This window comes from Corvus kubaryi, unplaced genomic scaffold, assembly GCF_017639235.1.
Source record: "Corvus kubaryi isolate FWS band 111438036 unplaced genomic scaffold, C.kubaryi_AGA036_p1.0 37041, whole genome shotgun sequence".
In the NCBI taxonomy this organism is placed as follows: domain Eukaryota; kingdom Metazoa; phylum Chordata; class Aves; order Passeriformes; family Corvidae; genus Corvus; species Corvus kubaryi.
Window position 1 is genome coordinate 334831 of NW_024581018.1, and position 26062 is coordinate 360892.

The 26062-nt window shown below is 44.2% G+C and overlaps 3 protein-coding genes across 14 annotated transcripts in view; 1 reads left to right on the forward strand and 2 right to left on the reverse strand.

Moving 5' to 3' along the window:
• Nucleotides 1–4605, reverse strand: part of INPP5D (inositol polyphosphate-5-phosphatase D) — a 62342-nt gene extending 57737 nt beyond the window's left edge. For 3 of the 4 annotated variants that reach the window (XM_042020720.1, XM_042020719.1, XM_042020717.1), the window contains exon 1: nt 681–865. The gene's annotated coding sequence lies outside the window, so the exon portion shown is untranslated. Of the gene's footprint in view, nt 1–680; nt 866–4535 lie in introns of those variants that run through there. The other variant, XM_042020718.1, reaches the window with a different exon arrangement.
• NEU2 (neuraminidase 2) overlaps nt 1710–26062 on the reverse strand; it is a 33607-nt gene continuing 9254 nt past the window's right edge. Inside the window, exons 5-12 of one of the 9 annotated variants that reach the window (XM_042020726.1) lie at nt 24697–24817; nt 16541–16743; nt 15902–15972; nt 9089–11589; nt 8193–8348; nt 5673–5705; nt 4536–4740; nt 1710–2818 (exon numbers count right to left, since the gene is read on the reverse strand). In XM_042020726.1, coding sequence (XP_041876660.1) covers nt 1880–2818; nt 4536–4740; nt 5673–5705; nt 8193–8245 — 1230 coding nt within the window. In that variant the 5' untranslated portion in view covers nt 8246–8348; nt 9089–11589; nt 15902–15972; nt 16541–16743; nt 24697–24817 and the 3' untranslated portion in view covers nt 1710–1879. Of the gene's footprint in view, nt 2819–4420; nt 4741–5672; nt 5706–7873; nt 8160–8192; nt 11590–15901; nt 15973–16540; nt 16744–24696; nt 24818–26062 lie in introns of those variants that run through there. The other 8 variants (XM_042020724.1, XM_042020727.1, XM_042020729.1 and 5 more) reach the window with 8 other exon arrangements.
• The window catches only part of NGEF (neuronal guanine nucleotide exchange factor), a 48682-nt gene continuing 35662 nt past the window's right edge, over nt 13043–26062 (forward strand). The window contains exons 1-3 of the mRNA XM_042020721.1: nt 13043–13216; nt 20891–20950; nt 23801–24172. Coding sequence (XP_041876655.1) covers nt 23905–24172 — 268 coding nt within the window. The 5' untranslated portion in view covers nt 13043–13216; nt 20891–20950; nt 23801–23904. The remainder of the gene's footprint in view (nt 13217–20890; nt 20951–23800; nt 24173–26062) is intronic.

Genomic DNA, 26062 nt, shown 5'->3' on the forward strand with positions numbered 1-26062 from the left:
TATTGGCCACAAAGGTTATTTAGACTCTGGCCTACATCTAAAGAGCATGTGAGTAATACCCACAAAGTACTGGCTACCAGAGCCACTCTGCTACTCCAGCCCAGCATGTTACTGCCCTGCTGCTTGGGAAAGGCTTCACAAGTTACAGGTGTGTCTGTGAAGGTCATGAGAGCCCTTCACTCCCTTGGTATCTGCAGCATCCAGGTGCCCTGAAACAAATCTGGATAGTGAGGAAAGTCAGGGCCTCTTTTCCCACCACCCATGAAAGCTGTCAGTAGTAAAAGGCAAGGGCAGGAGCACTGTGCAAGCAGAGACTCGCAGACCTGAGCAGTGACACTGCAAAGGATCCTATGGGACTTGCCAGTGTTCACCAAAAGGAACATCTTCTGAGAGACCTCTGGAAATCAGGTGTTTTTCTTCACCAAGAGGGCAAACAAATATATTTTCCTTGCAGTCATTGAACATGTGCACACACGCAGGATACAGCACACAGGAAACAAACACAGGCTGGTTCACATGCAGAATTTTGTCTGGAGGCATGGGTAACACTTCCCTAGCTCCATCTGCTCTGATGGGTCTCCCCTGGCAGCCCTTAGTTTCTGGTCTGTCCCTTGTCTAGTCACTGTATAATGGCTCCTTTCAAATCACAATGTACAGTAGTAGAATAGAGTCTCTCTCACCAAAACTAGAGCTGTCTCCTTCAGAAATCTTCTGAAAATCTGTCTACGTTGGAAAGCCTTCCAGCTTGAGTGTTTTATGCCACTCTGGTCTTGGTCAGGTCTCCTTCCTCTCACATTGGTGCTTTTTTGTTGGAAATGGGGCAATGTTATTTGTTTGACATAGTGCCTCATAAGCCAATAATACTCTGTAATAACAAGACATGGGGTAGTCAATGGTAAGAGAGTTGCTATGTGGATCACTGGCACTTGTGTTAGAAAGACCAGCAAGCACCTCCCCTCCTGACTCTAAATTGGGAGCTCCCTCTGCAGACCTGTCCTGATCCTGCAGTCCCCATATAGGCAAAATGCCGGTTTTGCCACTTGCTCTGTCCCCCAACATCGAAGGGTCCTGGTGTCCTCAATGACTCCTACTGTCACTGCCCAGGGAGAGGGAGCAGGCAGAGCACACAAGGCTGTGGTTTCCTTACACACGGGAAACTGCAGCTTCTCAATGCATGTAAGCAAATGGGCGAGTAAGCAAGGAAACACAGCACATGAAGTAAGGAGAAGGTTAAGTTAGACAGAAGCTCCCTGGGGTGCCTGGGAACCCAGCAAGGCAGCCCCAAATGCACTGAAGAAGTGGGCAAGGAATATCCCAAGAGCAATGCATCACACAGCCTTGCTGAAATAAGGAGACAGAAAGCACTGGAAATTAGAGGTGCCCGCATTCCTACACTGGTTGCAAGAAGCAATGCTCCTTACCAGAGCCAAAGCAGTTTCCTGAAGAAAATGACAGCAGATATAGGGTAGTAATCCCAGTGCCCTCTCTAGAACTTTCTCCACAACTTACTAAATACCACTCGGCATAACCCTGCTGCCATCTGTTCCCTCGCAGTCCCTGCACTGTCAGCACACGTGTCCCTGAGGAAGTCCATCAGAGACCTCAAGGTGAGAAGCCCTATACAAAGCTCACACTTGTTTTGGACACGTGATGTGTAAAAAGGCAGCCAAAGGGAAAGGCAAAAAGGGAGAACAGGCAATAGAAAACAATAAGTTGTGGTATGTTTAATAGACTTCACAATCTACAGACACAACAAGCCAACACCAAACTGTGTGTGCAGCAGGAGTACAAAAACTCTTTTGCTGAAGGACGAGAAATGACAGTGAAAAGCATCAGCAAAGATGTTTTTCAGACTGATACTGATGGAAAGGCTTGAGACTCAGTGTTCTGAGGGAAAGGCTTGCTTCAAGGTGAAGATGACAAAAATCATCTCTTCACATTGTCTGTGGGTCCCATATTCAAAGAGGCAGGAGAACAAAGGTGAGCCATCGGGCCCAACACCCATGTACTGCAGATCTGAATAAGCACACAGGCCCTTGAAGAGTATGCTGGGTTTTGTCCAGTGTGCTGGATTTAAAGGGCTTTTGTTGAGGTAAATTCCTAAATCTTTTCGACCCCTTGGGTCTGTAGGATGAGCATAGAGTAACCAACTATCTTGACATTTGGCATCCGGGGGAGGCGGAAAGGCAGTAACACTTCCATGGCACCCAGAGGGAGGTTCTATTAGCATTTCAACCCGCTGGCCTCCCTCGAAGTCCAGCCCGTGGTTGTAGCTGACAGCCTGGATCCTGGCTCCTCTGCTGCTCCTTGCATTGCAGTAAAGGACCTTTCTGCCGCAGGTGTGCAGCTCTGCTACCTGGCACTCCACCGCGCTCTCCTCCCCCACAAAGTTCCCCATCTCCCAGGTTGTCCCGTGGTCAGAGCTGATGAAGCAGAAGGCATGAGGGGTGGGGTGTTGCTTGGGGTCCAAGATACGATAGGCATAAGCAGGAATCACGAGGCTCCGGGCCTCATTGCGCAATTGTAATCCATGACCCGGCCCCACCGCAAACGTGGCCCAGTTTTTGTACTCATTCCTGATGGTTCTGTCGGTGACATCCTGGGCAGTGCTCCAGGTGCATCCTTGGTCCATGCTAGTGACATAGCAGAGACGCACCAGGTTGATCTTTGTCCTCAGCTGATGCTGCTCAGAGATCTTTCCTGGGACAGCTATGAAGAACAAGATGAGTTTCCCCGAGACCTCATCGTATACCGGGCAGGGGTTCATAGATCGGTGGCCTTCCAGCTGTGCACTGACAAGGGTCTCCATCCTATTCCACTGCCAGGGCCCGTGGGAAGGGAGACAAGAATGGAACACACTGTTACAAAGAGACCCACGTTATAGTGCAAGGATGCCTGGATAAAAGCTACAGAAGAGCATGGGAAGAACAGAAACAGAATAATGGATAGAGCAAGAAATGGGAAGACAATAATCTGGCATTGCCAAAGGCAAGTGAAAATTATTTAGATGACAGAAAGCATGTACATTTCACCAGGCAGGTGGGTTATGTCCTTTTCAATTACTACTCCCTGAGGAACTGATAGCTCTGTATCTCGATGCAGCTGGTGGCTGATGACACCCTTTAAAAAGCTACAGCAGCTGAATTTTCAGAAATCCTCACAAATATATATATGGCACACCGACACGCCCAGTAGTCAGTGTGCTAGAACAGACACTGTGCTGTGTCAATGTTTTTTAGGAGGTCACAGAGAAACCCAAGGCCTTTTCAAACATCCTGGATGATAACAAATTCCTTTTCATTCAGGCTCCTGTTCTTCCACTTTGATCAGTATGTGAATGGGCATCCCAGCCTACACTGAGGCACCTTGCTAGGGCTGATTGCATGGCTCTGGTGTGGAGATTTGGACCCTGAGCTGTCTGACTCAGAAAATAGGTCACGGAGCTGGTATAACTACCCACCAAGCCCTGTTTTCTTCAAATGAATAGCACATAACACAATCATGTTTCTAACATTAACACTGCAATTAGAAAACTATGACTACATAGTGTTACTGGCTTGGTAAACAAAGCAGTAGTTTCCAGTAAGATTCTATTAATTAGCTTTTCTACCCTGATTTGCTGATTAGCCTTTTTGTTCGTATCTTATCTTTTCCTATCCAACTAATATTAATGTTTATTGAATATTTAATATTTCCATTTTAAGAAACTCTAGCATGTGAACACAAATTACTAAGTTTATGACCAACTGACCCCCACTAACTGAATTACAGGGAGTCACACGAGGTGTTACTTGAATGCTATGACACTGCAGGTGGGCTCAGAGGCTACTTCTGCTAGACAGACTCCAGCTCTTAAGAGCCTATATTCTAAGACAACCAATGAAGGTTTGGAATAGAAAAATATAATTACTTTTTTTTTCCCCCAAGACATTAATGACTTTGCATATGCAAAAATATATTATAACTAGAGTTTCCACCACGCCCAGCCACCCGGCAGCATAACTTAATAATAACTGGTAGGTTAATAAGGCAGCCAATTCACTGGCACCAACAAACCAGACACTTTTTTTGCATGAGGAGACTAGCTATTCTCAATTGTTTTTTAAACTAGAAATTAGTCCTAAGATGATGAATTAAAAAAAAAAAAAGAATAGTCACTGATCACTAATTTACTCCTCCCCATCCTTGTGGCATTTCTTCCTCTTCCTTGAGGCATTTCTGCCTCTCTGCCGCATTTTTCCTGCTACAACAGGACTTTTGTCCCCTCTCTGTATCTGCATCCCCAGCTCCGCAATGAGGGGTCAAAGCCACCCCTAGAATATCTACTCCACTTTAGTCCCCCCAAAAGCTGCCCATAGGGTTGAATCCCAGCAGTCATAACAAGACATGCATTATTTATAGGCAGATTTGTCTCCTGTACCTGGGGAGGAGAAGCTGTCCTGTCCGTACAGCAAGAGGGCAAATACATTCAACTCATTTGGGGCAGGTGGGCAGAACAGGGGGCAGTGCCTGCTGCTTCCTCCCTGCACTGGTACCTGAACGTGCTGCGTGGCTGGGTCATACACGCCTCTGCGCATGGCTATCAGCTTGGCATGTTCATCCACCAGGTCCTCTCGTTCCTCAGCAAAGGCCAGGATCATGCTGAACCGCGGCAGGTAGAGCAGGGCTGGAATTCGATAGCTCCAGGAACTGTTCCGGAATAACGTTTCTTGCTCCAAGACAGGGAATGCAGCCATTGTGCTAAAGGGAAGAGGACAAAGCACACTACATTTTGACCCAGGAAAGTGTGATGGGGCAGATTCCACTGCTTTTTGCTCTCTCTGCTCAGTGGGACCTGTCCTCCATTGAAACATACTTTCTGCTACTTTCAGCTTTGTCTTTTCCTTCTGCTTTTTCAAAGAGAACCTATGCATAGCATAGTAGCTGGAACTCAGGCCAAACTTACCCCAGGAACAGTCTGGTTGGTCTGACTGGAGTGTTGCAAGGTAACTACACCAAATCCAGTTAATGAAAAAGCTGTGCTTTGTTTTGTCTTTTTAATTAAATGTACAGGCTGGGTTTTTGTTTTGTTTACTCTGTAATTCAGAAGACTGTTGATAATAAGACATTGTAGTACTTTCCCTCAGAAGACCATTACTGTCTCTGTTGATGTTATATGCAAAACCTGGCACAGAACTTCTGCTTTCCCAAATATGAGTTTAAAATCCCATATAAATGACACACTGGGGCAATCCCTGGCCCCAGCTGTGCCCCAGTTTGAGGATGGTAAGCACTGAGCATGAGTAAGAAAAGGAAAAGAAAACCCCTCCTTCCATAAGATCAAAGAACAGCTTGAATGGTGTCACATCACTTTGGGTGGAACTTCTGACCAGGCAGAAACCTTGTCCTCTTTACAATTATTTAAAAACAATGTTATGAAGGAAAGCAAACATGAAGGAGAATTTAGGGAAGCTGCCTCTGTGTAACTGGTCTGTGCTATGCCCCACACAGCCTCTCTTCCTCTCCTCAGATCTACTTGGCCCTCTGTCCTCTTGCACCAAGCCTCTCTAGTGACCCAACTCACCCCAGTAAAAAAAACCAGTAGATTGAGGGAATTATGTCGCAGCAGATGGGGGAAAAAATAAGAAAGAAAAAAAGAGAAAAATATAGAAGGAAAAAAAAAAAATTCTCACATGATGCACCAGAAACTGAAGGCCTGGATATCCCTTGCTCAGCAGAGAAGGCGGGGAAGAAAAAAAGAAAAATAAATATTAAAAAATCAAGCCTTAGATCTCTGACGCACTGAGTGGGTAGGATGGCAGGAAGAAGATGACAATACACTATGAGTAAGAAATGCAAATGCCTCCTACCTCGCTGAGGCAGTACTTGCTGCACTCTTCGTTGAGGATTCTCCTATTTACCTAAATCTTGGAAAGCACTATAGCAGCTACTAGACATGGACCAGCTCCTGATGTTCTTGAAGGCTGCCTTGATAATTCAGGACCAGGTATGGAGGCAGCTTCAGAGTGCATGCACCTACCTGGAGAATAGTTTGCACTCCTCCATCTTTAAGAAGATTTTATTAGCCATCCTAACTAACATAGACTTGGCCAATAATTTTTTTTTTACAGTGTTTATTTCTGACTTAGGACAACACAGATAAATTGAGTTTATCCTCTAGACAAGTCTGAAGCACAAGGCTAGCTAGCTCAGAGGACCATACATTCCACTCTATCCAGATCCATAGCTAGGCAGCAAGTATTCAAATATTCCTTGCTTTCACCTTCCAGGTGCTATAAATATCAGTGAGATTTTTGAACTCACAGCACTGCTCAGAAGGGTCTGAACTGGACTGCTCTAGCTAAATCCAGCTGTACAGACCACAGCAAGCAACAGCTCCACTGCCAATCCAAAGCCACTGCAGAGAGAATTCTATCTCCCAGGAACAGCTGCTCCCTCCTCACTGTAGCAGAAGATACAGCAGTGTGAGGAAAGGCAGCAGCACCGCTACTGTACAGAGTCTTACCAGAACAGGATTACAGCTACCCATGCAATAACATGAAGGAAATAGGAAGACCTTCCTAGAACAAATAAATGTGCTGTTTGCTACTTACCAGCATGGATCTGGCTATTTATGGCTCTGAAACTGAAACTCACCAGAGTGCTTCCAGACTATTTAAAGGGAGATTAGTCAGCCTGTCTAGTGCAGCACAGGTTCCCTAGCGTTCCTGCTCATGATGCCATCCTGATCTTGCAGTCCTGCTTCACAGCAGGGCAACAGGGAAGGAAAAGAAAGGGAAAAAAAATAAATGAGAGGAAGAAAAGGAGAGAGAGAGAGATCTGGGCTGGCCCACGAAGTCCTTGATGGAAAGCCAAGAGACCTGTGCCATGGGAGGCTGTGCTGCAGCCTGCTGCACACGAGTCCCTCCCATGTGAGCCTGTCACCTGCACACAGCTCTGCCCACACTCTCAGCCCCTCTGTGACACGCTCACTTTGAGTGTCACAACATCTTCCACTTTTTGTCAAATGGGGATTGAGGAAATAGCTGAACTGGGAATAGCTGCCATAGAAACAAGCCTGAGGTTTCTGGACACAGCAACTATAAGCAAGGAAAATACTAGAATCAAGTGACATTTCCATCTATCCAGAGACTAAACAGAGATACGTGTGAGCATACATTTTTACATACACTCCCTACACACAGTGTGGGTATTACAGCTGCGTGGAAGATTTCTTCCCTCCTAAGCAGCATGACTCTGCGTGTTTCTGCCAAAGCCCAGCATCAGAGTGCTCCATCTCCAGCCTACTTATGACCTTAGACGAGACCCCACACTAAATCCAGGCTATGGAATTTCTTAACAAGCCAGGCAACACACATTTATTTAGTCTACTAAATCACCCTCAATGTAAAGTCAGAAAGATGTTATCAGCAAGAACTGTCAAACAACAAGCCTTAAACAAACTAAAACGTTCAGAATTCAAAACTGAAAAAGACACAAAACTGGAATTACTTTAATCCAGCAGCCAGCTGAACTAAACCTTTTAACCACATTAGAAACAGAAAGTTTCTCTTGTGGTAAAAACTTCTTACCACATTTACAAGGGGATTTTCTGGCTCCCCAGTACATGCTTTCCTAAACAATCAATCAGGGTCTGCTTTCAAACTGTTGTGGCTCAGCTTGGCAGTAGCTCCTGGGCCTTAAAGTAGAGGTTTTCTTAGCAGGAGAGAGGAGTTACACGAAGTAGCAGTCTTTTTCTTAAAATATATTTGGTGGAGGAATACACAAACTGCATTCCTACTTGAACCTACAAAATGTTGTATTTACCTTTTTAGCTCCTAGCAATGTCCACGGTTATGAAAAGAGAAAAAAAAAAGAAAAGAAAAAGAAATACCTTTTTTATTCTGTGTCTTCTGGAAGTCACGTCAAAAGGAAAAAAAAAAAACAGAACCAAAAAGCACTCCTATTGGATTAGACAAAAGGGACGCTCACCACACTCTTACCAACTAGTCTCCAACCTGCAAAATTATTTATGTTGGCAGCAATGTCAGCTGTCTTGGATCCCCAGGAAAAGCTATCAGCTGGCATATAAACACAAGCTTACATTTAAATAGCAAACCTGTTTTGCATATAAGGGGTGGTTCCATGTGAGCCGGACAAACAATAGGGAAGCACTTTTACATTATCATAGTAATTAAGTAGCATATTTCTACCTGCATGGGTTGGCACACTGTGGCACAACTGTTGGCTCTATACAGTTCAGCATGCTGTCTTATTTCTTGGTCCTCTACTCCCCTGGTGCTGAGGAGGGCAAAGTTCCTCTAGGTTGCAGCATGTGGACTCCCAGTGCTTTCTCTCAGAGTACTGAGCTGTAGGAAAGTTTGCCAAAAGAACCCACAAAATTGTTACAGCCAACAGGTAATGATGCTGTGATAATCTGACATTCTGGCTCCACACACCTCCAATCCATCAACATGTTCTTTCTGGATAAGAAATGGGTTAACACAGGATGTAGGGATGCAGGAATGACATGCTGATGAATTCACGTGCAGCTCCCAGAGCCTCTGTGGGAGTTTTCCAAGGCCAAATTATCCCAGCAGCTGCAAGGAAGGAGCTACTACAGGGAGCCAAGCAGGGGAACAGGGAGGAGAGTACGAGCCTAAGGTCACACCTGAGGAAGAAGGGGACAGCAGTACCCCTTCTCCCAGCTGTGCCCTGGCTGGCTGAGAGGCAGCATCTGGAGCTGTTGCAAGTGCCCATCATCAGAGATGACAGCAGTATCCCATTTCTTTCTGCATCCCTTGTTTTCCCCTCCTCTCTACTGAGTTTCCATTGCTGCCATTAACACTCCTTGTCTTTGCAGTGAACTGAAAGAATGAGAATAACAATCCTGTGAACAGATCTTGCTAGTCATGAAAAAAGAGGAAGAAAAGTCTCCTCATTTGATGGCAGTTGTGATTGACCTGTGCAAGCCATATAGGGAATTGCAAAGGTGTGGATTTACAACCAATCAAGTGACCAACGAAATTAAGGTAATGCTTCTGTATTACTCTGTTTCTCTTGAGCAACCCTGTATCCTTTCCTGTTCCAGCAGGAATGCCCATCTTACCTCGGCAAGCCATCAGAGGATGTCAGACTGGCAGAAAACTAATCTAGAAAAAAAAAAAAAGTGAACAGTTTCTGCTAGGTCATTGTCCTGGACTGCGTCAGAAAGAGTCCATCAAGCAGCAGAATCTGCAGTTGGAACAGGAGCATAAAGCTGCTGACAGGAGGAGCACACTCACCACCCAGACTGGCACTTAGCCATTGGATCTAATTAGCTGCATCATAAAACCACACCCCATGTTTATGAATCTTGCCTAACTTGGCAAGTAAAGTACTGCCTTAATTGGGGCATACAAGAGAAGACTGAGAACATTTGTATCTCACTGCTTTGCATGGAATCAAACAACAGGCAGTGTGAGGAGAAGTCCCTCCAGAGACAATGTCATTGATATCCACCAGATACTTTCAACAGTGGCTCCTGGAGAAAATCCAGAGTCAAGTAAAGCAGAAGCAATTAATGGAGGAAGAGAGACACTGAAGAGGCTGCTAAGGTGCAGTCTGCCAGAAAGCCAGACATGAATGATTGCTTTATGGATTTCTTCACCTTTTTTCTTCTCCCTGGCTAGCAGCAGTGTTATTCAGGTGATTTTTCTGAGTCACACCCTTGGCTTCTGCAGCCAGACAACTCATAAATACTCACTTGTTTAATAGAAATCACTTTTTCCAGCTGCAGCTTAAAACTTGTTGTCCATCTCTTCTCAGTGGGAGTCCCAAGTGTGGCTTGGTGTGGTGGCAATGGTTCCATGGGCTATGATGGCAGAATGTACATGGCAAAGTGGCTCTGCCTCTGGCCACCTCCCACCTCCCCTTATCGTCTCTTCCTCTCTAGGTAGATTCCACACATTCCCCTGCAGCTGGCTGGGGTGCCCTGCCTTTGACCCACTCCCCAGGAGCAGTATCAGTATCAGATGTGGCTGTGCAGAAGCTAACGGTCTAGAGTAGCTAAAACTACTCCTAGAATGAAGGATGTGCTGCTTAGTCCTGCTGTGAGGTTAAACTGAGTGAATCCCAGTGCCTGTGCAGGACAGCCCCACAATCATCACGGGCACCCTGCACTGCTTCCCTGCAGTCATCAACACCACTGCCAGCATCCAAGCTCCAGCACTGCCCTTCAGCCTCCAGCCCACAGCACAGACCTTTCTGATAAAAGAAAAAGTGCTTTTCCCAAACAACATGTTGTGTTCTGCAACTGTTTTACAAAACTGTTCCTTATTAACGATCAAAAATGGATGTCTCACTGTAGACAGGCACAGCCTGATCCTCCCTCTTTCCTTTCAGTGTAAATCAAAATCAGTGTCACCACTGAAGTTTAAAACAGGTTCAGGTCTGAGGAGGATCAAGATCTTCCCTTCTATTGTTCCACACTTACTTCATTGCCCTTATATCTGATTGTTGTAATGAAAAAGTTTTTAAAAAGGTTAAAAAATGCAAATGGGGTGTGTGGGTGCATTAATAAGAGGATATAAAAATAATGCAGAAGATAATATAATGACAGAATACTGAACAATGGAGCATTTGAATTTGGAGGACTGTGTTCAGTTTTGGGTGCCACCTCTTAGGAAAGACACGGCAATAGCTGCAAATGGAAGCTGAGGAAAAGAATTCAGAAGCTAATGCTCGTGAGCATATGTGAAAAGAAATTAGCAGGAAAACAAGAGATGGTACATTTAGTGAGTGACAGTCCATTAAAAATTGTCAATGTATATTTCCCTTGCAAAATGCTCAAACATGAATCCATTGGTTCCCAACACCATTAGAATGGCAAGGCTGGCTCAGGTAATTCAGTGTTTTTGCTATGCTGTACAGTGTAGCTGCTGTTGTCAGGCAGCTGTAGTTAAAATCAAGGGGTTTGTGAGGTCAGATAATGTGAAGCAGCAATTACACAGTACTGCAAATTTTAAGTTAAAACACGATGTGCTGCTTTCCAGGCATTGGGGAATATGGTATCATTGGTGCAGAAGATAAATCCTATAGACCTGGGCTTTGACTAAAAGTTTGTTCTGTCAGGGGAGGAAAAAAAAACAAGCAAGGAAAAGCCAAAGTAATAACAATTATGAATGTAACAGGCAAATGCTAATAGCAGAGCTCTTTGGGAAACAGGTTGCACTGGAGGAGAAAACATCCACTGTTTTCTTTTAATGCCAATTCTAGTTAAGGAAAAGAGCCTCTGAGCACATTTGAGACCAGCACCTCACTATCCTTATCAACTGTAGGAGCAACAGGCATGAGGAGCAGGTACTCTTTGGGTTTGTACTATTTCACACTCCACTGACTCCAGTTACGTTACTTTTGATTTCCATCAGGAGGAGTAAGCACAGAATCCTGCTGCCGGTGTCTCTCTCACAGTAAATACAACTTATTTCCTTACCTTGTGGAAAAAATTGGACAAAATCAAAAAAATATTCCCTTAACTCAAAGGGCAACAGCATCACCCCATAGGAGACCTGTAAGCCTTCTGGCACTCCATGGTGAGTCGTGAGTTTGTCACAGGGAAGCTTCCTCACCCTGTGAGAGACAACACCCAATAAATAGCCTGCCTATTATACACATTACACCATTTCTCCATTTACTTTACCCATTCGGAACACAAAAGAAAAATACACTTTATTTTTGTTAACAAAACGAATTGCACAATCTATGGGAAGCAAAGGAAGAGAAGTGGTGAGGTCTGAATACAAAAAGTGGATTGTAGAAGCAGGATTTATTTAGCTCTCAAAATAGCAACACTGAGAAGGAGTCACTGTAGAAATTTAATGACTGGAAAATGCAATAAAACCATAGTTCCTTGCTTCATGTACTCTGCAGTGCTTGGACACTCAGATAAGCAAGTCTGAAGCACAAGGCTAGTTGGATTCACCCTGGGCAACACTTGCAACAGAGAGGAGCTCAAATTCCATTGCATCCCTCGTTCCTGAGTCCTGCCAGCTCTCAGACCAGGAGTGCACAGGCCTGATAGTGACCTTGATTAATCATTAGAGGATTAATTGCTGGCAGCCCTCTATGCCCAGGCCAGGCATTCAGCTGGTGTAAAGGGACATTGACACTGGTGACCATGAATCTTTGATGTCTGAGCTCAGATTAACCCAAGCTTAACTCAGTGAACATCTTCCATGGAGTAGGCTGGGCACACAGCTGCATTTTATAAAGAATAATGTTGTGACCAATTAAAATATTTTGAAATGAACATGAGACTTGGCAAGTTCAGTGAACTTCAAATAGAAAATAAAAACCAAAGGAAAGACTAGCATCAAATTCAGCAGGCGGTGTGATGCTTTTTCTAAGAGTCAATCCAACTGCAGGCTTAAAAATACTGAGTGAGTTATCCGAGGATGAGGGGAAAATTCTCTCCCAGGTATAGCACTGATCTAAGCAATTGCTATTATTTGTCTTCTTTTGAAGCACTGGTCCTAAGTTGCCCCCAGAAGAGGGACATTCAAATCGTAGCAAGCAAGTAGCCTGGTAATAAGAAATTATTTCAAGAGGGGAAACTATCACAGGCATTTGAACTGATCCAAAAAGCCTTAAAATAAAACCAGGCTGGCTCTGCTGTATCCACCCCAGTGCCCAGGTATGTGAACCCACATGAAATTAAGAAATGGCAATCTAAAAATAGTCATAAACATTTAGGTCTTTTCATCTCAAATGGCTGTAAATAATGTAAAGCAAGAGCAGTTTCTCAGCCAGTGGGCCTTGAAAGTGGAAGCAAATACTATTTACTGTTTCCACTTACTTGAGTTTGCAGATCTGGACTGAAGTTTCGCCCAGTTGTTAAAGATTTATACGGGAGGTTTAACAATGCCCTGTCATTAAGCCTTGGCACAAGCAGTGCAAAGGACGTTCAGGGCATATTTGTACTAACTTATCTGGGTAAAGAGAAAGCTGTTCCTTTAAACTGTGTTTGCTGTGACTCTGGAAACTGAGCAAACAAAATCTGAGGGAAACTTTACTCTCAAGCAGAACTGACAGGAAGGTACAAGGACTGAAGGACAGCGAACTTCTGTAGGACATACCTGCCTCTGGATTCACAACTGATTTTCAAATCCCTAACAACTTGAGGGAGTTTAATTCAGACTTTTTGGACATACCTCATCCCGATGGCAAATGACAGACTGGCTCAGCCCCTGAGTGAAAGGTGAGTAAAATCCTGTTCTGGGGGGATGCTGGAAGAGGAACTGCCCGAGGAAGAAACCTCAGGCCACAAACAAAGGCACAAATCCAGTGCCCAAGAAAGAACTGACTTTGCTCTACAAGCAAAGCTACACTGAAGGAGTCCTGTGCAAGCCAGAGAGAGCACAGTCGTGACACTGTTGAAATACTGGCTGACAGAGAGGAGAGACACCACTGGCACAACTTGGCAGGCATAAAACCCACCACCCACAGGGAGGAAGCCTAGTCAGAGGAGAGACCCAGACTGCACAGGATGGCATTAATGTACCAACTGAACAGCAAACATTCCCAAACCAACCAACCAATCAAGCTGTGTGCCTTTTTCCAGGGGCAGCACAAGCTGTGATTTTTCCTGTCAAACGTTTATGTGTGATCTTGCTTTAACAAAAATGTATAAATAAAGACAGGAAATATGAAAACCAGCCTGTTTTCCTCTTAACTCCAGGCTGATCCTTCCCCTGAGCCAATTTTTCCTTTCACTCTCAGGAGACCAATTGCTGTGAATCCAGTGTAACTGTGAACTCTGTCCCAGCAATTATGTATATTTTTAAATGCACAAAGTAAACAAGGACTCAAATTTCATAAGAACAAGCTAGCTCTTCTGATCTTAAACTATCAACAGATTTGACCGTTAGAGTGGAGCTGTCACTTTCAGACCTAGTTGAAAGTAGAAAATTGCACTAAAATAATGAAAACTATTTAGAATATTTTGCTGAACCTTCAAGAAGTACTAATCGGCTGACATCCATTTTAAGATATGGACAGGAATTTTATTCAGGGCTGATTTGCTGCAGATTGAGATTGGGACTGTTACCTTCAATCCACTTTAAGAACAACTGTAAATACAGGAGTATGTGTGAAACACCACAGTAACTGCCAGACAAGAGGAACCCAAAGAACCCATTGTCCCACACTGCTATAATTTGGCAAGGACATTCGCAAGACAATGTAAAATGCTTTAACAATATAATTACCCTCATCTGTCCCTGAGTATGTGGCCAGTGCCTGGCGATTTCACTCATATTTTCCTTTTGAAAGTATCTTGTTCTGTGATTTCTATAGGCAATTATATTTTTTCCCCCAGTAGTTATTGGAGGAAATAATTCATGTTTCCAAGCAGCACCCCATGGAAACTGCCCCATCATATCTAAAATAAGGAAAACTGACAAGACTCCGTAAAGCCTGAAACAATCTGGAAGTCTCATCTCCCTCTTGCCTTCTCTTTCCTATGTGAAATCATACTGGAAACAGATGTCTGTGAAAAAACAGGTCAAGCGTGTTACTCAATCTGCAAAACTTGGACTTTGCTGTTCCAAAAGGGAGCAATTCCTAAAACAAGAACCCTTTTTAGGAGCAGTTGCAGTCAGCTCAAATAAAAAGAAGGCCACTGAGGAACCAGAAATCTAGACAAGATGCCTGCTTTTCACTTGAGGACTGAAATGTAGAAAACATCAAATGAGGAATGACCAAAACCAAGAGAATATTCAAAATTGTTCATTTTTTCCTTTAATTACAGTATTTTCCAGAGTTCTTTCGAACACATCAGGTTATCTCATGTTTTGCTCTTGCACTTACATTGAGCTCCTGCTCAAGTAACTCAGAAAAAAAAGAAGAAAAAAACGGAGTATTCACAAACTATAATGTACTGCTCCCAGTCTAGAGATGGGGAACTAAGACTCAGGAAACACTGACATGCTCAAGATTGCCCAGGGAACTGCAGCAGAGCTAAGAAATTATATCTACTCTCCCAGGACCTGATCCCATGCCACAGCCATGAGATTCACTACCCTCATTCCAGCCTTCCTCTTTCTATGCTTAAAAGCTGGGAATGAAGAGGAGGGTAACAACTGCTGTTAGAAGAAAGGATCCAGAGGGAAAGTTTTGCCAACCTTTCCCAGCGCTTGGGTAAAGTGGGCAACAGAATTACGGTTGCGGACGCCATGGCACTAATTTGACAAAAAGATGGCAACTCCCTGTGGATATACACACAGCCAGAGCACTGCACATGTCCCTCATTTTCTGCAGAGCCATGCTGGCTAGTGCTGCAGCTGGCAAATTAGAGGCAAGTGGGGAAGGCTTGGGGTTGATTGCCTAAGCCCTGGGCTAGTCCCCCAGTACTGGGAGAGAAGAGGCTGCTCTGCATTGGGAGCTGCAGTCCAGCAAGCTTCTCTTCCTGCCAGGGTCTAAAAAGGGCCATTCTGAAGGGGAAGTTTGCATTGGATGTGTTGTTTGCTGATGAGTTTCCAGAGTTGTGTATCAAGTGCTTTTCCTGAGTTACTGAAGACCCATGCAATCAGAGTAACAGGCTGTAAGAATAGAATCGGCTTATGTCATGTTTGAAATTAGCTGAAATTAGCTTGATGCAGTTGACAAGGATAGCCTGGCATAGCAGCTCTCCAAACCTGCCTGACTTTTCAAACCAGCAATAACCAGCCCGACAGGATTCTGATGTCTCAGTGACTTCAGGCTCCCTTGCAGCTACACATTTGCAAGCAGATTCACCAAACAGGCACTCCTTGGACCCTCCACCCAATAAACACTGAGGGAGGAAAAAGAGAGAGCTCTACTATTTCTTGATCAACAAAATTAGCCTTCACTTTCCCTGCTTCTGTATGGAAGCTTTCAAATGAAAAACCCTATGAATTCTTACCTCTCTGCAGTGCAAACAACCACCCATGCTCATTTCTTCCATAACAAGGGTCTCATACGCAACCAGCAAATCTAGAAATAGAAGTGGGCATCATTATATTTTTCCCCAGGAGCAGCACAGGTCTTGTCTGCCCAAGGGACACTTGGCCTGTCTGCTTACTAATGAGTCTGTCTTGAAAAGCTTCAACCAAGACATCTGTTAATCCTCCTTTTCTAAGTGTCCTAGCATTAGTAAACCTTTCTGCTTTCAGCAAGGCATTATGCCCTGGATATTATTTCTTGTACTATGTTTTTGACTAAATCATTTCATCAGAGACTAAAGCTGCTATACCTTAGTCCTTTAAGTTTTTTAAGTAAGTTCTAAGTTGCATACACATTCCGTGGCTAGAAGGCTTCACACAGCCCAAACAGAACAAAAAAAAGGAGCAAGGACTTGCAACTCCCACGTGCAGCCCTGCAAAACAGAAGAGATCATCAGGCAGACTGCTGAGAGCCTTCCTGTGTACGTACTTGCATAGTACATTGGTATCTCCTGCTTTGAGGCTACATCCTGTGATTTGCCCCTAAGCCCTGAGCTAATAGTTGTGTACTCCCCCCAGCCTAGGAGATGCAGTGATTTGGTTTTTAATTATTCACTTACCTTCCAGAGGTAAGCCTGGAAAACCTCATGAGTTTTCAACCACAGCTACTTAGCAATAATTTCACTAGTATCCTCTCAGCAGAAATAAAGAATGGGATGGCATCAATGACAAGAACATTTCAAAAAACAGCAGGAAGAAGGAAAGGGGTCTTCCTCAAGAGGCAAGAGTTCTTGTTAGTGGAGAGATGTCAGTGATGTCAGCGCTGTCAGAAGAACAAGGATGAGTTTTATACATTTTACTTCTCAGGACTCAAAATCTTCAAGCAAAGATGCATTTTCACCATTGCATGTGTAAGAATTTAAGGAAAGAAATAGAAATAAGGTCAGATTTTTGTTTTATTAGTTTTATAATAAAAAGCAGAAGAGTTTGTAGATTTCCACTTGTGCTCTTCTGTATGCTTTAAAAAGGAGGTTGATTCCTTCTACACAGCTGGAGAGCACGTGTGTGGTTATATATGCATATATATGTACATATACACATACGTAGAATAGCTCCAGAGGAGAAATTCTTTAACAGCTACTGCCCATGGCTACACCTACTACATGAGACCCAGGGGATAAAGCATGGAATTCAATGGGATAGAGCTGGACCACTTGCTGAGATGCATGGATTGAGCAGGGATGACATTTAGTAGTGGCATACAAGAAAACACATCATTTTAGGTAATTATTCTTGAATCATAACGAATCAGTAAACAGTAAGAAAGATAAACCATGCTGCAGCAGAAAAATATGCAGCTTTTTAGTGTTATTTTTTAAGCATATATTGATATATATTAGTTAATTTTTACAAAGTAGTGATATAGTCCATGTTTCATGCAGAGGGAATTGTATGAAGGCATGTATCCTCTTCTGTCGTGTAGTAACATTTATAGAACACACTTATTTGGTGTCCCTGTTGACACATGGCTTACCTTTATGCATAGAACTTCCCACAATGCCGGACTTAATTCCAGAAACATTTTTAGATCTAGCAAGAACATTTGAGTCATTTTCAGCCACTTTAAATGTACTGGTTTCTCTCTCCATCCCCATTCACTTGGTCTCAGGGTTTCGGAAGCACATGGTTTGGAGGATTTATTATATGAGTCCAATGTATTTATTTTTAGTCTCTGAAATGTTTCTAAAACAGGTACTCTGTAACATATGTGCAAGACATAAATGGTTTCTTTCTCACAAAAGTGTAATGAACTATATAATTCTGTCTTGGTTTTGCTTGCTATAAATAAGGTACCGGCCCTAAATCATGGCAAAGAACCATTATGTTAGCTTCCTCATCTGAAAGACTATCTCAAAATTGGAGTGGTTGTAGTTTGATTCTGTTAAGGCTGGTTATAGAATTCAATCTTATTTACAAGATAAGTACAAAATGTTTGATTTCTGGAAACGTGTGGGGTCAAACTGTTTGATATTCTTTCTGCCAGCATTCCCAAACTTATTGTCTAATTTTCTCTGGCTTCTGCTGTGAACCTCTTTGGTCCTTGTCTCACTTTCTGGTCAGTCTGTTCTCAAGCTCCACCTGTTTGTCTCCACCTCTGTGCCTTAATCAAATAATACCTTGGCCTTGCACCTAAATAGTTGAAATTCCTTTGTGAAATGTCATGTACCTTGCTCTGGACAGGGACATGTACGTAACTGTCTTTTGCCACCACCTAATAGAAAGGGTCAGGATTGTAAACGCTTCCAAGGATGGCGATCCCAACCAGTAACAGTGAAAATATAAATATTTGTGTAGTCAGGCAGCTAAGGGCCATGTGAGCATTAGGGTAAGATGTTACCATGCCTGTAGATCCTTCTGCTGGAAGTCAGTCCCCTTGGGGCAGGGGTGCCTCAGCAGGACATGTGAGAGCACCAAATTCACACTGGCTCCAAGTCTGTGCCTTCATCTCAACCACTGATGAGGCTAAATGAATTCATAGCTGCATCTGCTGAGAGCTAAATCTGCCAGAGCCTAGGGCTGAGTCTGTGGGTGTTACTATTCCCCTGACTCAGACAGAAATATCTCTCGATGCAAATGCAGGCCTGAGCTTGTGCAGAGCCCCAGAGCCTCCATCAGAGTCCTCTCGCATGTGGCACTCCTTAAGGGATTGGCACCCGCATGAGCAAGAGCGGCTGCTGATGAGTAAGGCCTGCTGCTGGATTTTGGACTGTGCTGCATACCAGCAGAGCTGGGTTTGCCTCATTATCATGCAGAGTGAAAGAGTTTAGAGATGACATTCCACTCCAGTTAAAACCAAGTAAGATGGAAAAAAATCACTGTCTCATACATGAGCAGGGATGTAATGGGGGACTGTTGCTGGCAGGAGGCAGAGGTTTGGTTTTGGTTTGCACAAGACTTTAAGAAAAGCATTTTTAAATGAAACCATTAAGATGCAGCTAAATTGGCATTTGCATGTACATTAAGACAGTATTTAAAGAAGAAATATTAAAGGAGCCATGTTATTTATAAGGGCTTGAAGTCAAAATTTTGTCTTAAAACCGCTCTATCTGTTCATCAAATATACATGAAAGGTGCATCCCTATATTCAGCATACAAAACCTTTCAGATGAGTCATTAATAGGGCTTTTATACTTGTAACAACTTCAACACATAAAAAGGAAGAAAAGATTTAAGATCTTCTGCCTTTCTACAGCGCGAACACACTACAGCCAAGACAGCAATTTCTGCATTGAGCCCCAAAACTTTCTGTGGAGCTAGATATGATTTGAAGGGGCATCCAACCATGGATGGATTTGAGCTGATGGGAAAACTAACACAGCACTAGGTAACTCAGAGTAGGGGTTCATTGGCCTGTGTGCTGAGAGCATCCACCTGCATACTTTGAGTGGCCACTCAGACACATCAATACTGTTATCTTTATTCTTGGTGGTGGTAGGGACACACTATACAATCAGACAAGGGCAATTCTTCTGTGACTGTATGTCCCTATATAGGCCAACCATTCAGTCAAGTTGTATTCATACCTGTTATTTCCTGCTTTGAAACGTCCCTGAGTTACAAAGCTGGAAATTTCAGTCTGTCTCTAGTATTAATTAAGCAATCTTCATTACCTTCCAGGCTGGGCAGCGTTGTATAATATCAGCAAATTGAGCAGTTTTCATTTCAAAATCCTTGTGTTAACTTCCTTATTACAGTACTTAACACTTTTCAGTCAGCCAATACACCTCCCCACTTTAAAGAGGAATTAGGAATTTAATGAAGGACTGGATTCACCAGCAAGGAGAGCCACTAGTCCCATCCTGCTGCACCCCTTCCATCGCAGGGAAGGCTGAGAGCAGGGAGCCAGACAAGTCCCACACAAATGTTTGCCTTGTGGCAGTGGAAGAGAGGGTGCAGAAAAAAATCCTCCTGGAGACACAGGCTCTCAGATCAGGGCCAGCACCAGGCACACCAAAACAGCCCATTATCCAGGGCAGCAAAGTATTAGGGAGGCAAAGCATCCGTGATCCAGCTGCCTGCTCTGCTGTGCTGGAGGTCTGCAAAACTGCCGCTGAGAGAGGGGCCAGGGCATATGGAGCAGCAGGTTTGGCAGAGAAGGAAGTGGCTCTTTCCAGCAGCTCAGACACCACTTGCACCCCTCCTGTCTCAGCAACAGCTGAGGCAGCCAGCTTGGCTTTCCAGGGCTGCCAGCCCCCAGCACCTCCCTCTGCTACCAGTGCCCACCAGGGCTGCCACCAGTGACAGACCACACAGTCTGCCTCTGCCACGACTCGTTCAGCTGTGCCCACCTGGCACGTCGTGGGATGAGGGAGAGATGCTCAACTGGTGCCAGAATGTACCTCCTGCTCCAGACTCCCACATCAAGCTGCCCAGAATAAACCCATTTCAAATACCTGCAGGTCTGCACAGCTGCAATCTCAGCTTTCAATCTGCAGCTTCTGCTACTAAAAACATTCTTTGATTAGCCCTAACTGGTTAACAGAAGTTACACCTAATACACCTTTGATACATCTGATACCCTTCAAATCCCTCTAAGTCCACCCTATACAGTAGTCACATCCACAGCCAGCCCATTCCTTGAAAACACCTCTGGTCCCACCCTCCCAGAGCCAGCAGTGGTCCCTGTCTTCTACACACATCCATGTGTCCAGGTCCACATTGCTCTAGGAACCTCAGTCCCTTTTACAGCTTGTATTAGCATCTCACTCAACCCCTGAGTTCAGCTGTTCCTGTACAAATTCATGGCATTTGCTGGTAAATGCCAGTTTTTTACATAAGCAAGTAAAATTTCTATACAGTCAAATTCCTGGAGGCTGGATTACGTGTGAGTCAAAATGCATATTTCTAGCATTGTTGTATGCACATCACTTGCTGGTTTCACTGTTGTCATCTTTCCCTTTTCCCTACAGACTGATACTTTGGTCTCCATGAACTCCAGGGAAGTATGTTTGCCTGCAAAGCACACTCAGGTGGGTGATGAGTCAAGCCATGTGATTTCAAGGTGGCATATGAATATACTTGGGAGGGGTTACTCCTGACAAAAGACCTGGCACTCACCTACCTGTGACTGTCAGAGATGAATACCTTCTTCAAAAATTCTCTACAAACACTCAGACAGGGATAGTTAAGGTCCACACCTGCTTGAGCCATTCATTTTCTGTCACTGAATAGTTTGACTGCTACCAGAATAACGTAATACTAAATTTGAATACATCCCTTAAACATATCCCTAGTTTTTTAATACAGCTAAACAACTGGAAAAGTCAGGACTGTTGGGTTGACATATCAGTAAACGGTTTCTCACTAATTTCTTAGAGTATCAATTTTGAAATTAGAAGTATTGACTTCAGAAATGCATTCTAGTCTTGAATTCTTCATTGAATAAAGTAAAAAACAGTATATATTGTTTATAACTACCACACTAATCAAGTGCCCCCTCTGCCTCTCAGAAAACATGAAAGTCTCTCTCTCATCCACTGCGATATTCACTTCTGGTCAAGCATCTTGTTTGTTAGGGACTGTTTGATAACCTGGAAACAAGTTAATTTTTCAAGATGGGCGCCCTTCACTCCTCTGATGAACAAAAGAAGGAGTATCTGGCAAAGATAAGCACATGGGTTTGCCAGGGGTACTGAACACATAGCTCTGTCTTTGGGCAACCCAGCGGAGTGTCACCTGGCCATGCAGGGGGCTCCTTCTCTGCCAAGGATCTTTGTAAAAGCCCAACAATGACATCCATGTACTCTCATATTCACCAGGTAGGTGAAAGGGGAAAACAGTCTTCCCCATGCACACGTGTGCATCTCTTTGCCTAATGATCCCTTTGGACATTTGCATGGTTTTGAAACTACTCCTGTCTGGTGAGAAGCTCCTGTGAAAACTCTAACCCTTTTTTCAAAAAATCAGCAGCAGCAATTTGCAAAGCATTGCAAGCTATGTCAGCTTTGCAATGGTCATGAGAGAGACAGGTCCCAGCCTGAGTCACGTGGACAAGGGGTGGCCGCTTGAAGCAGCACAGAGGAACTTTGATGTAGAGGAGATTGTTGCAGGTTCATGTCCTTGAGTGCCAAGGCAGAAAATAATCTATAGAAGATAAATAAATAAAATTTAGCAATTGTTTGAGATTGGGGTTAAGTAGGATTACAGCTGTAATATTAATTGTGGTCCAGTTAGAAGACATACTTCCATCACAGCTGCAAGGATCAAGCCTTTGGGGCTCTAGTCTTGGGACAGAAAGAAAGGCATGGGAAAAGAAATAGCCTCTTCTTTCTTTGCAAACTGTCTCCAACAGCAGCTGTGTTTATTCCATTGTTACACACACACACACAAAAAGAAACAGGCTTAGTGAATCTCTGTACCTCGGAGTAGTTTACAAACCAAACTTAACACCACCACCAACAAATGGGTCCTTCATACGCTTCCATTAGCACTGGAAACAGTACCAGAGCAACCACCACAGCTCCAAACAGTCCAAAAGGCAGAACTGAAGTCAGGATCCAAATTTAGAGCTTCATGTTGTGGTTCAGGTTATGAAAGAAGAAAGCACACTTTCTCCTCTGTAGAGCCAGGAAGCTCATGCCCAGCGCATGGTTTCAGGGAGTGACCCTCCGTTTATAAGGATAAATCATAGGGCCTTCAAAAATATTGGAAAGCAGAGGATTCACACATGGTGTCCCAACTGTCCTTGATGTCCCAGGGTCTCCTGCAGCAACTCTGGGGACAGCATGGGAAATGTCTGTGGAGCACATGAGTTCATAGAGATTGCAGAAGACCCAGAAAAAAAATTGAAACACTTCCTTTCTAAGCTATCTTGTGTCTTGGATATACTGTAACATAAAAAACCAGTGATACATATGACTTCTTAAAACAGCATCTACCTAATCCACAGCACAGTTTTATGCCCTTCTCTCAGCCTGCTGTCAATTTTACATTCACATTTCCCATATAGCATCCCTTTCTTCTACTCATGACAGCCCCATCAGTCAAAAAATCCCGTTATATACTCAGAAAGACTTTGACAGCTGAAAGAATTCAGCAAAGGACCAGAGAATGCTAAGTAATCCGTTCACATTTTACCCAGTCCTGCAAAGGCTGAAGGATCAACTGATGTTTTGCTGTTGTGATGTGCCTCCTAAAAATTCTTCGGAGTCCTGGCATAGTCCATGTACTGACACACAGAGCAGAGGATTTCTGTGCTGAAGTCCCTGTGTCACTGAGAAGGTACACTGGCACTTAAGGGGAACTCTGGGAAACCAAATCAAGCCTTTGAACTATATAATCTCCTCTACCTTCATTCTCGACAGTTATGGATTTTTCTTCATTTACCTGCATGGCAGGAGTGAATGCTGTTGATAAGTATTAGAAGGCACCCAGCCCTGTAAAAGGCATTAATTCTTCTATTACATGGAGAAGTACAAGGATAATAGATTTACAGAGCTGTCTCCTCAGCTTTTACTTTCTATTCCATTACATTTTCACCCTCATAAAAAAGGACATGACCACTATCTGTTAGACACTCTAAATCAACCAGTAATTTACTGCTCACAAATGACAAAAGAGAGTGAGTGTCAACTGAGAAAATACAACATTTTTCCAGTAACATCTGTCATATGTCATGGAATGACAACCATGAGCATGTCAAAGCAATATTCAGGACATTAGAATAAGGCTTGTAAGGTGATGACCTCAGAATGATCTCCGATAAAAAGTCCTGTAAAGTCCCCGTTATCCTAAACGGATGATGGACTATGGCCTCTGAACTAACCAGAACTTTGTTCTCTCTTCTCCTGTTACGTTCTGTTTTGTTTGTCTCTCTCCAGCTCTGATTCAGACAAAGCTGATGGAGTTGTGGAGGCTACCTGTCTTCTGCTACTCTGCTGCTGATCCACCATCTCAACTGCCATAGAGACAGGCTCTGGAAGCCATGGACGAGCACAGGAGAGAAGCCACCCACAGGCTCTCTACCGGTGGGCTCCGGCAGGGCCATTCTCAGCACGTACTAAGAGAGTCGGGTTCGGTCTCTGGGGGTGAGGAAGAGTCAGCAGGTGCTAACCCAGTGACCCACGAGGGGGACTTGCACACACGTTACATTGCTATTCAAAGAAATTCCAGGTACTACCGATCCATGAGGCTGCCGAACAGAGGGAAAAGAAAGACTTCGAGAGAGGCCATGCACATGGGGCATGCTACAGGTGAGTACTGACCCAAACAGCATTATGCTTCCTTTTCCAGTGAGATTAGGAACTAGAGGAGTCAATAGAACAGGAAAAGGACAGGGAAGATAGAAAGCAGCTCAGCAGTCAGCACATAACAGAACACCCCTGCCCTACAGCACAGCTGGCAGAGGAGTGCCATCCTTCTTTGCTCAGCTTGGAAATGTAAAATGGTTGGATGTTTAAAGACACTTCATGACAGAGAATCTAAACATATGTGGGACTCTGCACTGCCACCCCTCTGCTCTGTAAGAGAAAAATAACTTAGACATGAAGCTGTCAGTGAAGTAGGGACTTCTTCAGCATACAGAAAGCACATATTCAAAAGTACAGAAAACAGTCAGCAAAACCAGAGGAAATTACAATGGTTCCTTATGAGGGAGGAACAAGACTTCTCTGAAAGTGAAGTTACTGGCACTTTGCACTGAAGAGAGCTGTAAGAAACACCTAGGCTCCCTTTGAACAAGGAGGCTGAAATAACAGGAACACCATCCAGAACATACCTGCATTCAGCCATGGCTTCAGAAGAAAAGGAATTAGTTGGCTTTTCCTGAGTACAAACAGTAGAGAGCATGACTGAAAGGCCAGGCTGTCACAGAGCTGGAACCTTATCTGAGCAGATGTCTGTGAAAGAAGCAAGAGAAAGATAGGAGAAATGAAGAGAGCCAGGAAACGAGCTACTGCAACACATTGGGAAGCACTGGAAACCGGGCTGCATGAAGGAAATTGAAGTGGTTTTAATTGAAGTCCTAAATGGGAGAGACCTGGAACTGGGAACATAGAAAACACCCTTTGCTTCCATCTCCCAGGTGCTCAGAGAAACCGAATTTTATAACTCCTTCACAGCAAAGTTACCTATCCTATCTTCAGCTTATAATCTAACAGAATCAGTGCACTGAACTCTGAACTTTGGATAGCTGTATGAATCAAAATGATACACCACTGCTGATGTTCCACTGCTGTGCAAACCACTGAAAGCTATTGCTTTGTTATGTAGCAGTAAAGCCATGTCCTTCAGCTCCTGAAAGTAGATCAAGTTCCTTAAGAAAAAAAAGAAGGTCCTCCACCCCCAAAATAAAAGAGGTCTGGGAAATGTCCCCAAGAAAATAGGTGTGTCCTGCATGCCTCGCCACGGGAGCCATTCTATTTCAGCAGTATAAAGGTCCATTCAACCCTGTGGCATGGGCAGAAGGAAAATTCCCTCCTGTCTCCAAGTTTCCAAGCAGACAGCAGCAAAGAGCTCCTGTTTAATATTCTGCTACTGTTGCAATGAGGTTTGTGGATAAACTGAGCGTTGCCTATGCCAGAGCAGAGCTGCTCTCCACCCTGCGGGTGCAGACAGGACCAGAGCAGAGCCACCCTCTGCCCGCCTCCCACCGCACTGCTGCAGAGCTCGCACAGCCCAGACCCGCCCTCCCTCCTGCTCCCGGGTGTCACAGCGTCCCCACAGCTGCCGAGGAGGTCCTCACCCCTGCGACCTGCAGCTGCCAGTGCAGCAGCACCAGCACAGAAGGACGCACCTTCTTCATACACCTGCAGCGTCATGGCATCAGGACGCTGGCACAGGAGGACATCCCTTGTGTCTGGCCAGTGTCATTGAGGACGGACAAGCTAAGAGAAGGGCTTCTCTCTTAGCAACTCATTAGAGCATCCACGAGGCTGACCTGCGCGTCTCTGCCACTCCCCTCCCTGTATTGCCACTACTGAAACAGGATTGGTTCCAAACAGGGCTTTTTCTTCCATGCCTGCAATTGTTCAGCAAGATACCCTGGGAACATGTCTTTTCTCCAGTCTGTACAGCAAGACCTGGGCTAGGAGCAATGGCTCTTTCTCCAAGGTGACTGTAGCAAGTCCTCCTCAGAGCTACAG